This window comes from Erythrolamprus reginae, chromosome 4, assembly GCF_031021105.1.
Source record: "Erythrolamprus reginae isolate rEryReg1 chromosome 4, rEryReg1.hap1, whole genome shotgun sequence".
Lineage (NCBI taxonomy): Eukaryota > Metazoa > Chordata > Lepidosauria > Squamata > Dipsadidae > Erythrolamprus > Erythrolamprus reginae.
Genome location: NC_091953.1, coordinates 24486696 through 24501696, shown reverse-complemented (window position 1 = coordinate 24501696; position 15001 = coordinate 24486696). Strand labels below are relative to the sequence as shown.

General features: G+C 40.1%; 1 protein-coding gene across 6 annotated transcripts in view; it reads left to right on the top strand.

The window, feature by feature from the left end:
- The window catches only part of ATP8A2 (ATPase phospholipid transporting 8A2), a 460631-nt gene that overhangs the window by 73686 nt on the left and 371944 nt on the right, over positions 1–15001 (top strand). For 5 of the 6 annotated variants that reach the window (XM_070749818.1, XM_070749817.1, XM_070749821.1 and 2 more), the window contains exons 3-4: positions 10170–10269; positions 12240–12338. In XM_070749818.1, the coding sequence (XP_070605919.1) occupies positions 10170–10269; positions 12240–12338 (199 nt within the window). Of the gene's footprint in view, positions 1–10169; positions 10270–12239; positions 12339–15001 lie in introns of those variants that run through there. The other variant, XM_070749822.1, reaches the window with a different exon arrangement.

Here is a 15001-nt window from a genome sequence, read left to right as displayed (position 1 = left end):
ATCCTTATTTCCAAGGATACAAAGGCTCCAAAGCCATTCTTTACAAAAAAGGTGGTTAAAAAATAGCCCTCCCATCGAAGTGTATAAAATCATGCATGGGATAGAAAAGGTGGATAGAGAAAATATATTTTCTCTATCACACAATACTAGGACAAGGAGGCTTCTCCCTGCCTTTTCCGGCCCTGTTTCCTCCCAGGAGATTCCTAGAGAGGCCCCACGGAGGCTTCTCCCTGCCTTTTCTGGCCCTGTTTCCTCCCAGGAGATTCCTAGAGAGGCCCCACGGAGGCTTTTCCCCGCCTTTTCCAGCCCTGTTTCCTCCCAGGAGATTCCTAGATGGAGAGGGGCGGCATACAAGTCTAATAAATTATTAAATTATTATTATTATAAGACAGTATACAGTTATATATATATATATATATACAGTGGTACCTCTACTTATGAACTTAATACATTCCGTGACTAGATTCTTAAGTAGAAAAGTTTGTAAGAACAAGCAATTTTTCCCATAGGAATCAATGTAAAAGCAAATAATGCGTATGATTGGGGAAACCACAGGGAGGGTGGAGGCCCTGTTTCCGCCCAGGTGATTCCTAGAGAGGCCCCACGGAGGCTTCTCCCCACCTTTTCTGGCCCTGTTTCCTCCCATGAGATTCCTAGAGAGGCCCCACGCAGGCTTTTTCCCACCTTTTCCAGCCCTGTTTCCTCCCAGGAGATTCCTAGAGAGGCCCCACGGAGGCTTCTCCCTGCCTTTTCTGATTACAGTTTCGGAGGCTCGGGTTTGTAAGTGGAAAATGGTTCTTGAGAAGAGGCATAAAAATATTGAACACCCGGTTCTTATCTAGAAAAGTTCATAAGTAGAGGTGTTCTTAGATAGAGGTACCTCTGTACTTTGTTTTGTGATCATCTGACCAGAAAAAGAAAGTTTTAAAAATGACTTTTCTAGAGTGGAGGAAACAAACTAGCTAGGTTTCTCTGGCTATTTGTCTCATAATAACAATTTGGTTGAAACCTAAAATGTGCTCTCAGGGCTGTTCTTACATTACCATACATTGTTTAAGTGACAGGGATTAAGGAGTGGGTTGGCTTTGCTTTCTGTGATATAGTATTTTAATAAATGCAAGGAATGTGTGCTTCTGTCTGGAGACCCGTTACCAAGTGCCAAACTGTCATTGTGTTGCACAGCACAATGATTAAAGAGACGTAAACAGTACCAGCCGTTGGCAAATAAGGTTTGCTTGACAAAAGTTGATTCAGAAATACGTGATCTATTCAATCCAAACTATTATATTGCCAGATGAGCAGCAGAATAGCAAAAGACCAACTGCTCCTAGTAGAAGTTGCAACTGATGGGGAGGGAGAAGGACAATAGAAACCTATTTCCTAGCTACCGAGCAAGGCTTCCAGCACCTGTTCTCTCCACTTCAATCCCTGTACTGTGGCATTGTCACTCATACAGAACATTGGATGTTGGCAGCACATTGGGTATCCATTTCTCAAAAAAATCTTAAAACGCAGATTCTGCTCCGGCAATCTCACACTACTCACCAGAGCCTACAAAACATTTGCCAGACCCATCCTTGAATACAGCTCATCTGTCTGGAACCCACACCACATCTCGGACATCAACACCCTTGAAAATGTCCAAAGATACTTCACCAGAAGAGCCCTTCACTCCTCCACTCGAAACAGAATGCCCTACAAAAGCAGACTATCAATCCTAGGCCTAGAAAGCTTAGAACTACGATGCCTAAAACACGATCTAAGTATTGCCCACAAAATCATATGCTGCAACGTCCTGCCTGTTAATGACTACTTCAGCTTCAACCGCAACAACACAAGAGCACGCAACAAATTCAAACTCAATATTAATCGCTCCAAGTTTGACTGAAAAAAAATATGACTTTAGCAATCGAGTTGTCGAAGCGTGGAACTCATTACCTGACTCAGTAGTGTCAACCCCTAACCCCCAACATTTCTCCCTTAGACTATCCACGATTGACCTCTCCAGGTTCCTAGGAGGTCAGTAAGGGGCATACATAAGTGCACCAGTGTGCCTTTCGTCCCCTGACCAATTTGTCTCCCCTTATCTCATATGTCATATATCTTTCCTCCCTTTCATATATCTTCTCTATTTTCATATCCTTTCCTTATATGTAATACTTCATGCCTATTCCCCTCAATATGTTTTGTGTATTGGAGTCCGAGTCTACGGAGAGAGGCGGCATACAAATCTAATAAATAAATAAATAAATAAATAAATAAATAAATAAATAAATAAATAAAATAAAATAAAAAAATTAAATTAAATTAAAATAAAATAAAATAAAAAAAATATAAAAAAAAATAAAATAAATTAAAATACAATACAATACAATACAATACAATACAATGCAATTAAGGGTGAACTGCCCCATGAAAGTATTGCAGGCTGAAGGTAATTTGTTTATCTGCAATCATCATGGCTGATACAAACAGTGAGCTACGTGGTTGGAATAAGGTTCGTTGTGCTCAGGGCACATTGTTTGTTTGTGACATGTAGCAGTGGTGCAGGGAAAACCACCCCAAGATTTAATAGCTAGATATTTCTCAAGTATACATGATGCTCAGCGAAGGACTGCCATCTCTACATGGGGCTACCTTTGAAAAGTGTTCGGAAACTTCAGATCGTGCAGAATGCAGCTGCAAGAGCAATCATGGGCTTCCCAAGGTCTGCCCATGTTACACCAGCAGTCCGCAGTCTGCATTGGTTGCCAATCAGTTTCCAGTCACAATTCAAAGTGTTGGTTATGACCTATAAAGCCCTTCATGGCACCGGACCAGACTATCTCCGGGACCGTTTTCTGCCGCACGAATCCCAGCGACCAGTTAGGTCCCACAGAGTTGGCCTTCTCCGGGTCCCATCGACTAAACAATGTCGTTTGGCGGGTCCCAGGGGAAGAGCCTTCTCTGTGGCGGCCCCGACTCTCTGGAACCAGCTTCCCCCGGAGATTAGAACTGCCCCCACCCTCCTTGCCTTTTGTAAACTTCTTAAAACCCACCTCTGCTGCCAGGCATGGGGGAACTGAGACATCTCCCCCGGGCCTATACAGTTTATACATAGTATGTTTGTGTGTATGTTTGCTTTTAATAATGGGGTTTTTTTAGTGTTTTTTAAATTATTAGATTTGTTTTTACATTGTCTTTATTACTGCTGTGAGCCGCCTCGAGTCTGTGGAGAGGAGCGGCATACAAATCTAATAAATAAATAAATAAGTAAGTAAGTAAGTAAGTAAGTAAGTAAGTAAGTAAGCAAGCAAGCAAGCAAGCAAGCAAGCAAGCAAGCAAGCAAGCAAGCAAGCAAGCAAGCAAGCAAGCAAGCAAGCAAAGAAAGAAAGAAAGAAAGAAAGAAAGAAAGAAAGAAAGAAAGAAAGAAAGAAACTGTAGTGAAAACTCTAAAATAAAGTCTAATGAAAGCATCAAATTTAGGCTCCTTCCATTCTATGCCCGTTTTAGGCATAACGCCACCATATCATTTCCTTTTTAGCTGGAGACCCTCATTTTCCTACTCAGCGCATCCCCCTGCCACAGAAAATATTCACGCTCTCATTTTCTGATGGGAGTTTCTGCTTCAGAGGCGCCAAGGCTGGTGAATTCACAAGCAGCTTGTGGCGTAGTGAGAAAAGTAGTCATAAATGAATGCTAAGAATTGCTACCACGTTTCCTCGAAAATAGGATCCTGTCTTATATTTTTTTGAACCCCCAAATAAGAGCTTGGCCTTATTTTTGGGGAGATCTTATTATTTTGGGGCTTGTGGAACAAGATGGGGCTCCTCTTGTGTTGTCTTACCTGATTTTGAGTTCTGTCTCCCTAACCTTAACCAGAGGAAATGGTATTTTCAGGGGAGGGTTTATTTTTGGGGAGAGGACTTATTTTTGGGGAGAGGACTTATTTTTGGGGAGAGGACTTATTTTGGGGGAGAGGACTTATTTTTGGGGAGAGGACTTATTTTGGGGGAGAGGACTTATTTTTGGGGAGAGGACTTATTTTGGGGGAGAGGACTTATTTTTGGGGAGAGGACTTATTTTGGGGGAGAGGACTTATTTTGGGGGAGAGGACTTATTTTCAGGGAGAGGACTTATTTTGGGGGAGAGGACTTACTTTCGGGGAGAGGACTTATTTTCGGGGAGATGACTTATTTTTGGGGAGAGGACTTCTTTTTGGGGAGAGGACTTATTTTCGGGGGATGGCTTATTTTCATGGAGAGGACTTATTTTTGGGGAGAGGACTTATTTTCAGGGGAGGGCTTATTTTCGGGGATGGCTTATTTTAAGGGGATGGCTTATTTTGGGGGGGGGGGGACTGCTTGTTTTTGGAGAAAGTGAACCAGCAAAAAAAATCCAAGTTAATTCTATAATTGGGGGGGGAAAGCTGATTAAAACCAAGAACCACACCACAACCAATCCAGATGCCGTTCCTGCATTTATTGCTGGCAACAGAGGAGTTAAGAGTTATATGAAGTAGTTCTCCCCCCCCCCCCCCCCAAAAAAAAAGGCTAAATGGTGAGGGAGTCAAGGAACTTTTACCTTTGTTCCAAGTTAAGAATAGCTACATGATATGAAAGTCTGAGATAAGAGATGATTCATGTTTAGAAATAAACCGTGAAGTCATCTTAACTTTTCAAAGTACTACTCCCTTTCAAAGAAAATGTCATTTCACCCTGCTTTTGCACCCTACTTTTGACAAGATTTTGTTTTGCAAATATATTTGAAAGACTCTGCGGGAGGGAAGTAGTAGAAAAGGCCAGGTGCAGCACGCAAATGGAAGTTAAATTTAGGCCTTGGCTACAAATGGGATAGGATTTGACCAACTTCATGTCAATGCTCTACATCAGAGGTCCCCAAACGTGGCAACTTTAAGACTTATGGACTTCAACTCCCAGAACTCTCCAGCCCACATAGCATAACTTGTGGACTTCAACTCCCAGAATTCTGGCTGGAGAATTCTGGGAGTTGATGTCCACAAGTCTTAAAGTTGCCAAGTTTGGGGACCCCTGCTCTATGTCTTTTGTCATGCAATTAATACCTAAGACAAATGTGTTAAACCCTAGAGAATCCACATAGAAACATAGAAGCATAGAAACATAGAAGTCTGACGGCAGAAAAAGACCTCATGGTCCATCTAGTCTGCCCTTATACTATTCTCTTTATTTTATCTTAGGATGGATATATGTTTATCCCAGGCATGTTTAAATTCAGTTACTGTGGATTTATCTACCACGTCTGCTGGAAGTTTGTTCCAAGGATCTACTACTCTTTCAGTAAAATAATATTTTCTCATGTTGCTTTTGATCTTTCCCCCAACATTGTAGGCTATTTGTGATAAAATGTTTTCATGTCATTAATTTCAAATGACCTACTGTGATATTTCTCAACCTTGGCAAATGCTGTGCTGGCTGGGGTATTCTGGGAGTTGAGGTCCATACCTCTTAAACATAACAACCATGGGGACAAATGGACATGCAATCATAATTCCAGACTAAGATGTCAGTTTTAAATACTTCTTAAGATTGGAATCTATACATTTCTAAAGATTAAATATAAAGGTACCTATGTTATTTGCTGGCAGTCTTTAAATTGTATTGTTCATTCCACTTCTTCATGGTTCATTCTCTTTACTGTAAATTTAATCAACAACTATAAGTTATAACGATCTGTCGAGTTTCCATTCTTAGTTTGCTATTAGCCCCTGGAATTTGATATCTAGAGGGAGTTTAAGAAGTGGGAAATTATGTATGACATTTTTTGCATTGGCATTCTTCAGTCTCGAAAGACCATGGTATCATGCTCTGGATTCCATTATGACATTAGGCCAGTGTTAAGCCCATATTAAGTAAATTTATTTTATTTATTTATTTGTTTTGTCCAATACACAATAATACACAATAATAATAGAGGATATATATATATATAAAGAGAAATATAGGAGTAAAATATAACTAGAGAGAATAGCAGAAAATATAAGAGATAAAAGAGATAGAAGAGATATAATGGATAGAAGAGATAGAAGAGAAGATATAGGAGAGTTGTAAACCTAATCCTACGTAGCTTCTGCTCTGGCAATCTCACACTACTTACCACAGCTTACAAAACTTTTGCCAAACCCCTCCTCGAGTGCAGCTCTTTGCAAAGAGTTGTTAGTCCTGGCAATCTCTTAAATTTTGAGATTTTAAAAAATATTAATATAAAACGTGTGAATTATTTCAGTGCCATACAGTATTCCTGGATGTACTTTTTCAGTGCCTTGCTGTAATTGCTATTTAAAACTGGCAGTCATTGGTGACTCATAAAAAACTAGGGAAACATACAGTCATAGAGATAGCTTGGTATTGAGGGTTAGAAATCAGAAGATCGTGAGAATTCTATCTCGGGCACAAAGCCAGCTGAGTAACTTTGGGCCAGTTACTCTCTCAGCCCAAGGAAGAAAAAGATTCTAAAAATCTTGCCAAGAAAATTGCAGGGACTTATCCAGGTAGACTCCATAAGTCAAAAACTGACTTTTGCATGTGTGCGCTGCAAAATATAGATTAATATAGTATTTTTCCTGAACAATATAGGTGTGGTAACAATATATAAATGATCTCTGATTCATGTGCTATATTTTTCATTCTACATTCTTTAAAAAAATCTATACTGGTCTTTGGTGATTTTTCTCTTATTTTTCTTATTCTGTGTTGACATGTTGTTGGAGTCAGTAAAACCTTGAGGCAGACTTCTGAGAATGAAAAACAGAACTAGGAATGGCAATTTTTAAAAAGGCCAACATATAAATTGTAGTTAAGATGATGTTACAGTGGAGAAAGATTAAGCTTGCCAAATCTCAGACCAGGATCCAGCTTATAGATACAGTAATACCTCGTCTTATGAACCTAATTGGTTCCTGGGGGAGATTCGTAACACGAAAAGTTCGTAAGATGAAACATTGTTTCCCATAGGAAACAAAGTAAAGTCAATTAATCCGTGCAACAACAAAAAACGCAAAAAACCACCGCCGCCCGGCTGTCACCTTCCCAGCAGCCTCCCGAACGCCGAACGCCAAACCCGAACTTCCGGGTTCGGTGATCGGGAGGCCACTGAGAAGCCCCCCAGCTGTTTTAAAAGGTGACAGCCGGGCGGCGGGGCTTCTCAGCGGTCTCCCGAACCCAAACTTTTGCCGAACTTCCGGGTTTGGGGTTCGAGAGGCCGCTGGGAAGCCCCGCCACCCGGCTGTCATCTTTTAAAACAGCCGAGGGGCTTCTCGGAGGCCTCCCGAACGCCGAACCCGGAAGTTCAGGTTTGGCGTTCGGGTTCAGGAGGCTGCTGGGAAGCCCCCCGGCTGTTTTAGAAGGTGACAGTTGGGTGGCAGGGCTTCTCAGCAGCCTCCCGAACCCGAACTTTTGCCGAACTTCCGGGTTCGGCGTTCGGGAGGCCTCCAAGAAGCCCCTCGGCTGTTTTAAAAGATGACAGCCGGGTGGCGGGGCTTCCCAGCGGCCTCTCGAACCCCAAACCCGGAAGTTCGGCAAAAGTTTGGGTTCGGGAGACCGCTGAGAAGCCCCGCCGCCCGGCTGTCACCTTTTAAAACAGCTGGGGGGCTTCTCAGTGGCCTCCCGATCACCGAACCCGGAAGTTCGGGTTTGGCGTTCGGCGTTCGGGAGGCTGCTGGGAAGGTGACAGCCGGGCGGCGGTGTTTTTTTGCGTTTTTTGTTGTTGCACGGATTAATTGACTTTACTTTGTTTCCTATGGGAAACAATGTTTCATCTTACGAACTTTTCGTGTTACGAATCTCCCCCAGGAACCAATTAGGTTCATAAGACGAGGTATTACTGTATCTATAAGCTGGATCCTGGTCTGAGATTTGGCAAGCTTAATCTTTCTCCACTGTAACATCATCTTAACTACAATTTATATGTTGGCCTTTTTAAAAATTGCCATTCCTAGTTCTGTTTTTCATTCTCAGAAGTCTGCCTCAAGGTTTTACTGACTCCAACAACATGTCAACACAGAATAAGAAAAATAAGAGAAAAATCACCAAAGACCAGTATAGATTTTTTTAAAGAATGTAGAATGAAAAATATAGCACATGAATCAGAGATCATTTATATATTGTTACCACACATTAATATAATATATATTATATATTGTTCAGGAGGCTGCTGGGAAGCCTCCCGGCTGTTTCAAAAAGCGACAGCCGGGCGGCGGGGCTTCTCGGCGGCAGCGGGTTCGTAAGAAGAAAAAAGTTCGTAAGAAGAGGCAAAAATTTTCTGAACCTCGGGTTCGTATCTCGGGTTGTTCGTAAGACGAGGGGTTCGTATCATGAGGTACCACTGTACCTGGCATTTATGGCAGTAAAATTGTGGCTTCTGTTAAAAATACTTGATGAAAATGTCATTGGAAGATTTTTCTTTTTGAAGTTGATTTTCCAAAGCAGCAACTAAACGTTATGGATTCCGTGCTAACAGATCTTTCTATCATCTGATAACATGCAGAAGCAGTCACAGCTGATTTTCTATTTTCAAAAACAGCAGTCATGGACAAAAAAAATTAAAACCAGTGGGTAGCAGTTCATGACATATAGTGTTCAGGTCCTAGAACCAGTGGCAAAGAGGAGAATTTGGTGTGAGCTGCTGCTTCGTGTACAGAATGTGTAGGAGAAAGATAGAATCTCTCATAAAGAACTGTCCGTTGTGCTGAAGTTTGCTTCCTATACGTATTTGCAATGGATTTTTAAAAATTGATGTGGTTTGCTATCAGATAAAAATCTGCTGGCTCTAATCATCCATCCATAATGGAAGCAAAGCAGAATTCAAATATATTTGCCATGAGAATGGGAGCCATATATATACATGCATGCATGCATGCATGCATGTATGTATGTAAACTATAGCAAAAACATGTGACACACACACACACATATATATTTCTGAAACATCCATTGTTAATTAAGCTACAAATATTTTTTAAAAAACCCAAATTGGAGATAACAGATTTAGAAGAGCTAAATTAGAAAATCTCTGTTTAAATGAACCAAGGATGCAGACCCCTATTTCACTGTTAATGTAGTAAAACACTGAGATTTTCTGATAGTAAATATCTATAGGTTTTGAAAGTGATAGTAATGAAAACTTTTTTGTGTGTCACAGAATTGCTGACCTTGTCTAGTAAGAAAATTATTTGGTTTCTTTGGTTTAGCTGGGATGATAGATCAATTTAGATCTAATGTGTTCTGTTTATTTCCTGGGCCTAGTTTGTTTATTGAATCAGTTTAGAGTGAGATATTTTGTAAATCCCTGATCTTGGACTTGGTAAGCCCTGAAAAGACTGCTACAGAAAAATTGAGGAGGGAGTGTGTAAAAAGGAGAAGATATAGATGCTAGAAAGAGCAACCATTAAATGAAAGTGCTTGGCTGCATAGCTAGAGGTATAACAAGCAGGAAGAGGGAGATTGTGATCCCCTTATATAGAGCGCTGGTGAGACCACATTTGGAATACTGTGTTCAGTTCTGGAGACCTCACCTACAAAAAGATATTGACAAAATTGAACGGGTCCAAAGACGGGCTACAAGAATGGTGTAAGGTCTTAAGTATAAAACGTATCAGGAAAGACTTAATGAACTCAATCTGTATAGTCTTGAATATAGAAGGAAAAGGGGGGGATATGATCGAAACATTTAAATATGTCGAAGGGTTAAATAAGGTTCAGGAGGGAAGTGTTTTTAATAGGAAAGTGAACACAAGAACAAGGGGACACAATCTGAAGATAGTTGGGGGAAAGATCAAAGGCAACATGAGAAAATATTATTTTACTGAAAGAGTAGTAGATCCTTGGAACAAACTTCCAGCAGACGTGGTGGGTAAATCCACAGTAACTGAATTTAAACATGACTGGGATAAACATAGATCCATTGTAAGATAAAATACAGGAAATAGTATAAGGGCAGACGAGATGGACCATGAGGTCTTTTTCTGCCGTCAGTCTTCTATGTTTCTATATAGATGCTAGAAAGAGCAACCATTAAATAAAAGTGATTGTATTCATTTGAAGCAATCTTCTAATTATCTAGCTATGATTCAATCCGCAGCTAAATCGCTTAGCACAATATTCTCACCTCCTCCCACCTTTTAAAGCAATGTCTTATTTTGCTTCTCAAAACAGCACAGCTAAATACAGCGTGGTGACATTTCTACCTCGATTCCTGTATGAACAGATTCGAAAAGCCGCAAATGCTTTCTTCCTCTTCATTGCCTTAATGCAGGTATGTCTACGTTGAAGCAAAACAACTGTATGCATAGTTTAATAGGGCGACAGCTGGACAGTCTGTGACTACCAAATCTTGTAGCAGGGGTGAAGTTGCATAATGCATAAGCATATACCATATTTTTCAGAGTAGAATAGAATAGAATAGAATTTTTATTGGCCAAGTGTGATTGGACACACAAGGAATTTGTCTTGATGCATATGCTCTCAACGTACATAAAATAAAATATACATTTGTCAAGAATCATGTGATACAACACTTAATGATTGTCATAGGGGTCAAATAAGCAATGAAGAAGCAGTATTAATGAAAATCTTAGGATATAAGCAACAAGTTACAGTCATACAGTCAACATGGGAGGAAATGGGTGATAGGAATAATGAGAAAAACTAGTAGAATAGAAGTGCAGATTTAGTAGAAAGTCTGACAGTGTTGAGGGAATTATTTGTTTCTATTTTTCAGAGTATAAGACGCACCTTAGGTTTTTTTGGGGGGGGGGCTCAGTTGTAAATGAGTAGAATGATTATCGCTTCTGATTGTTAACTGCAATGATGTGAGCTGCAGTTTAACAACATCTAACTGTAGAAAAAATCTGATCTGAGTAGAACTTTTTGAACCTTGATTCACACATAGTCCAACGTAGTTACTTTAGCTGTTTAGTAACTTAGTAGTTAGTAACTTAGTAACAGTAAGTTAATAACTTTAGTAACTTAGTAGTTATTACGAACCTCGGTGGCGCAGTGGCTAAAGTAGTTACTTTAGCTGTTTAGTAACTTAGTAGTTAGTAACTTACTTACTTACTTATTTACTAACTTACTTATTTACTTGCTTACTTACTTACTTACTTACTTACTTACTTACTTACTTACTTACTTACTTATTTATCTACTCAATTTTTATGCCGCCCTTCTCCTTAGACTCAGGGCGGCTTACAACATGTTAGCAATAGCACTTTTTAACAGAGCCAGCATGTTGCCCCTCACAATCCGGGTCCTCATTTTACCCACCTCGGAAGGATGGAAGGCTGAGTCAACCTTGAGCCGGTGATGAGATTTGAACCGCTGACCTTCAGATCTATAGTCAGCTTCAGTGGCCTGCAGTAAAGCACTCTACCTGCTGCGCCACCCCGGCTTAGTAATAGTAAGTTAATAACTTTAGTAACTTAGTAGTTATTAAGAACCTCGGTGGCGCAGTGGCTAAAGTACAGTACAGTACTGCAAGCTACTTCTGCTGATCACCGGCTGCCAGCAGTTTGGCAGATCGAATCTCAGTAGGCTCAAGATTGACTCAGCCTTCCATCCTTCCAAGGTCAGTAAAATGAGGACCCAGATTGTTGAGGGCAATATGATTACTCTCTGGAAACCGCTTAGAGAGGGCTGTAAAGCACTGTGAAGCGGTATATAAATCTAATTGCTATTGCTAGTTAAGCCCCAATATTATAGGCCAGAGGTCTTCAAACTTGGCAACTTTAAGACTTGTGGACTTCAACTCCCAGAATTCCTGCTGGAGAATTCTGGGAGTTGAAGTCCACAAGTCTTAAAGTTACCAAGTTTGGGGACCCCTGTTATAGGCTAATGTCACTTCTTAGTATGGACAAGATCACTTAGAGCAGCTGCAAAGTAGAAGTTGTTTATATCCTAAATATATTTTATAAGTTTCTGTCCAAATGATTCTGTCAAGTCTACGGAGAGGGGCGGCATACAAATCTAATTAATAATAATAATAATAATAATAATAATAATAATAATAATAATAATTTTTTTGACTTTGGATCTCTGGCAAGATAAATCAGCAGAGAAAGGGGATTGTTCTGAGAGGTGAAGCAACATTTAAAAAAATTAAGAATAAATTTCCCAATCATCTACCCATTCTAAACTCCCCCATCTATTTTTCTTTTTTGTAATTACTTCAGCATTGTCATCTCATTTCTTTGAATACTTTTCTAAATACATACATTTCTTTTTCAGCAAATTCCAGAGGTCTCTCCAACTGGAAGATATACTACCTTGGTGCCATTACTATTTATTCTAACAGTTGCTGGCATCAAAGAAATTATAGAAGATTATGTAAGTATAAATTTGGAAGAAATGTCTGTCCCTTTGCAATATAGCAAGAAACATTCAGGTGTATAAAACTACTTAATTTGCATGATTACTCAAGCCACTTTAATAGTAGCTCCACTTTGAGACAATGCGATACTGAAGATTAAAATTAAACATAACAAAACGACAAGATAAAATAGGAATCTACTACCTTGAAGATTAGAAAATAATTACAGGAAGTCCTCAGTTTAGGACTGGTTGCTTAGATTCAAAATTATGATGAACCTCCCTGGCGATAATATTACAACATATGGAAAGGTTGCTATAAAGAAGCATTTTCTATAATTTTATGTATGAAATTCTTCTACACTCTGCAGAAATGAAAGGACATCTTCATTGCTTGTACTAATTGCCTTAATGCTAGTTTAGCCAAAAAACTGTGAAGATATTACTAAAGATATTTAGTATATTCAGTAGAGCAGAATATCAAATATTACTGAAATAAAATTCCCATCAACCAGCGTTGATTATATTGGCTTAGGTTGATGGGAATTGGGATTCTATCTAAACCCGGGATGGCGAAGCTATGGCACACATGCCACAGGTTGAAAATGGAGCCTTCTTTGTGGGCATACAAGCAGCCCCCAGCTCAACTCCACTGCGCAAGTGTGTGCCTCCCGCCAACTGGCTGATTTATGGGTCTGCCCTGCTTGTGGGAGATGTGCGTCCATGCACAGAGGGGCTACCTTCCTCCTCACTTTCTGCTGTCTGTGCCTTCCCAGATCAAAGGGAAGTTAGCAAACGTCTCCACAGGTATTATTGACGATCACTTTTCTATAATACTGTACATGTGTTTGCTAAACATTGCAAACAGGAATTAAAAAGTGCTCCATCGTGATCATAGAAAAATAGAAGATTGACAGCACAAAAAGACCTCATGGTCCATCTGGTCTGCCCTTATACTATTTCCTGTATTTTATCTTAGAATGGATATATGTTTATCCCTACTTATTACTACTGTAACGCTCTCTACATGGGGCTACCTTTGAAAAGTGTTCGGAAACTTCAGATCGTGCAGAATGCAGCTGCGAGAGCGATCATGGGCTTCCCTAGGTATGCCCATGTTACACCAACACTCCGCAGTCTAGCATTGGTTGCCGATCAGTTTCTGGTCACAATTCCAAGTGTTGGTTATGACTTATAAAGCCCTTCATGGCATCGGACCAGAATATCTCCGGGACTGCCTTCTGCCGCAAGAATCCCAGCGACCAGTTAGATCCCACAGAGTTGGCCTTCTCCGGGTCCCGTCAACAAAACAATGTCGGTTGGCGGGGCCCAGGGGAAGAGCCTTCTCTGTGGCGGCCCCGACCCTGTGGAACCAGCTCCCCCCAGAGATCAGAATTGCCCCCACCCACCTCGCCTTACGTAAGCTCCTTAAAACCCACCTCTGTCATCAGGCATGGGGGAATTGAGATATTCCTTTCCCCCTAGGCCTATACAATTTATGCATGGTATGTTTGTGTGTATGTTTGGTTTTTAATAAGGGCTTTTTAATTATTTTAAATATTAGATTTGTCGTATGCTGTTTTATTATTGTTGTTAGCCGCCCCGAGTCTACGGAGAGGGGTGGCATACAAATCGAACAAATAAATAAATAAATAAAATCCCAGGCATGTTTAAATTCAGTTACTGTGGATTTGCCAGCCACGTCTGCTGGAAGTTTGTTCCAAGCATCTACTACTCTTTCAGTAAAATAATATTTTCTCACGTGGCTTCTGATCTTTCCCCCCAACAAACCTCAGAGTGTTCACTTTCCTATTAAAAACACTTCCCTCCTGGACCTTATTTTACCCTTTAACCTATTTAGATGTTTTGATCATGTCCCTCCTTTCCCTTCTGTTCTCCAGAGTATACAGATTGAGTTCATTAAGTCTTTCCTGATACATTTTATGCTTAAGATCTTCCAACATTTACTATAATGGTGGAACTATAAATAATCCTTGAATTATGACCACAATTGAGCCCAACATCTGTTGCTAAATGAGAGAGTTATTAAGTAAGTTTTGTCCTACTTTATTATCTTTCTTGGCACCGTTGTTAAGCAAATCACTGCAGTTGTTAAGTTACTAACATAATTGTTAAGTAAATCTGGCTTCTCCATTGATTTTGCTTGTCGAAAGGTCACAAAAGGTAATCACATGAGACAGTGCAACTTTGTGACCATGGGGATGCTACAATGGTTTGTAAGTGTGAAAAATAGTCATAAATCGCTTTTTTCAGTGCCGTAGTAACTTTGGAATGGTCACTAAATGAACTGTGGGAAGTCAAGGACTCATATTAATGCACAGGAGAGAAAAGCTTGTTTATATCTGCCTTCATTATTTTGAAAATAACCCAAAAGCAGCTAACACACACAATTCAATTGAATTGATTAGATTTATAATCCGCCCTTCTCTAGTGGAATCAGGGCAGCGTACAAGAATAAAAAAATTATACAATCAGTAAAATCCCATGAAGTTAAAAACATTAATCCATCAATCATTCATCAATTTGGGCTGGAACAGTGTATTGTTGCTCGACAGTCCCAGGCCTGGCAAAAAAACACATGTTTTTAAGGCCTTTCGGAAGGCCAAAAGGGTGGTGGTTGTGGGAATCTCGGGGGAAGTTGGTTCCAGAGAAATGGAGCC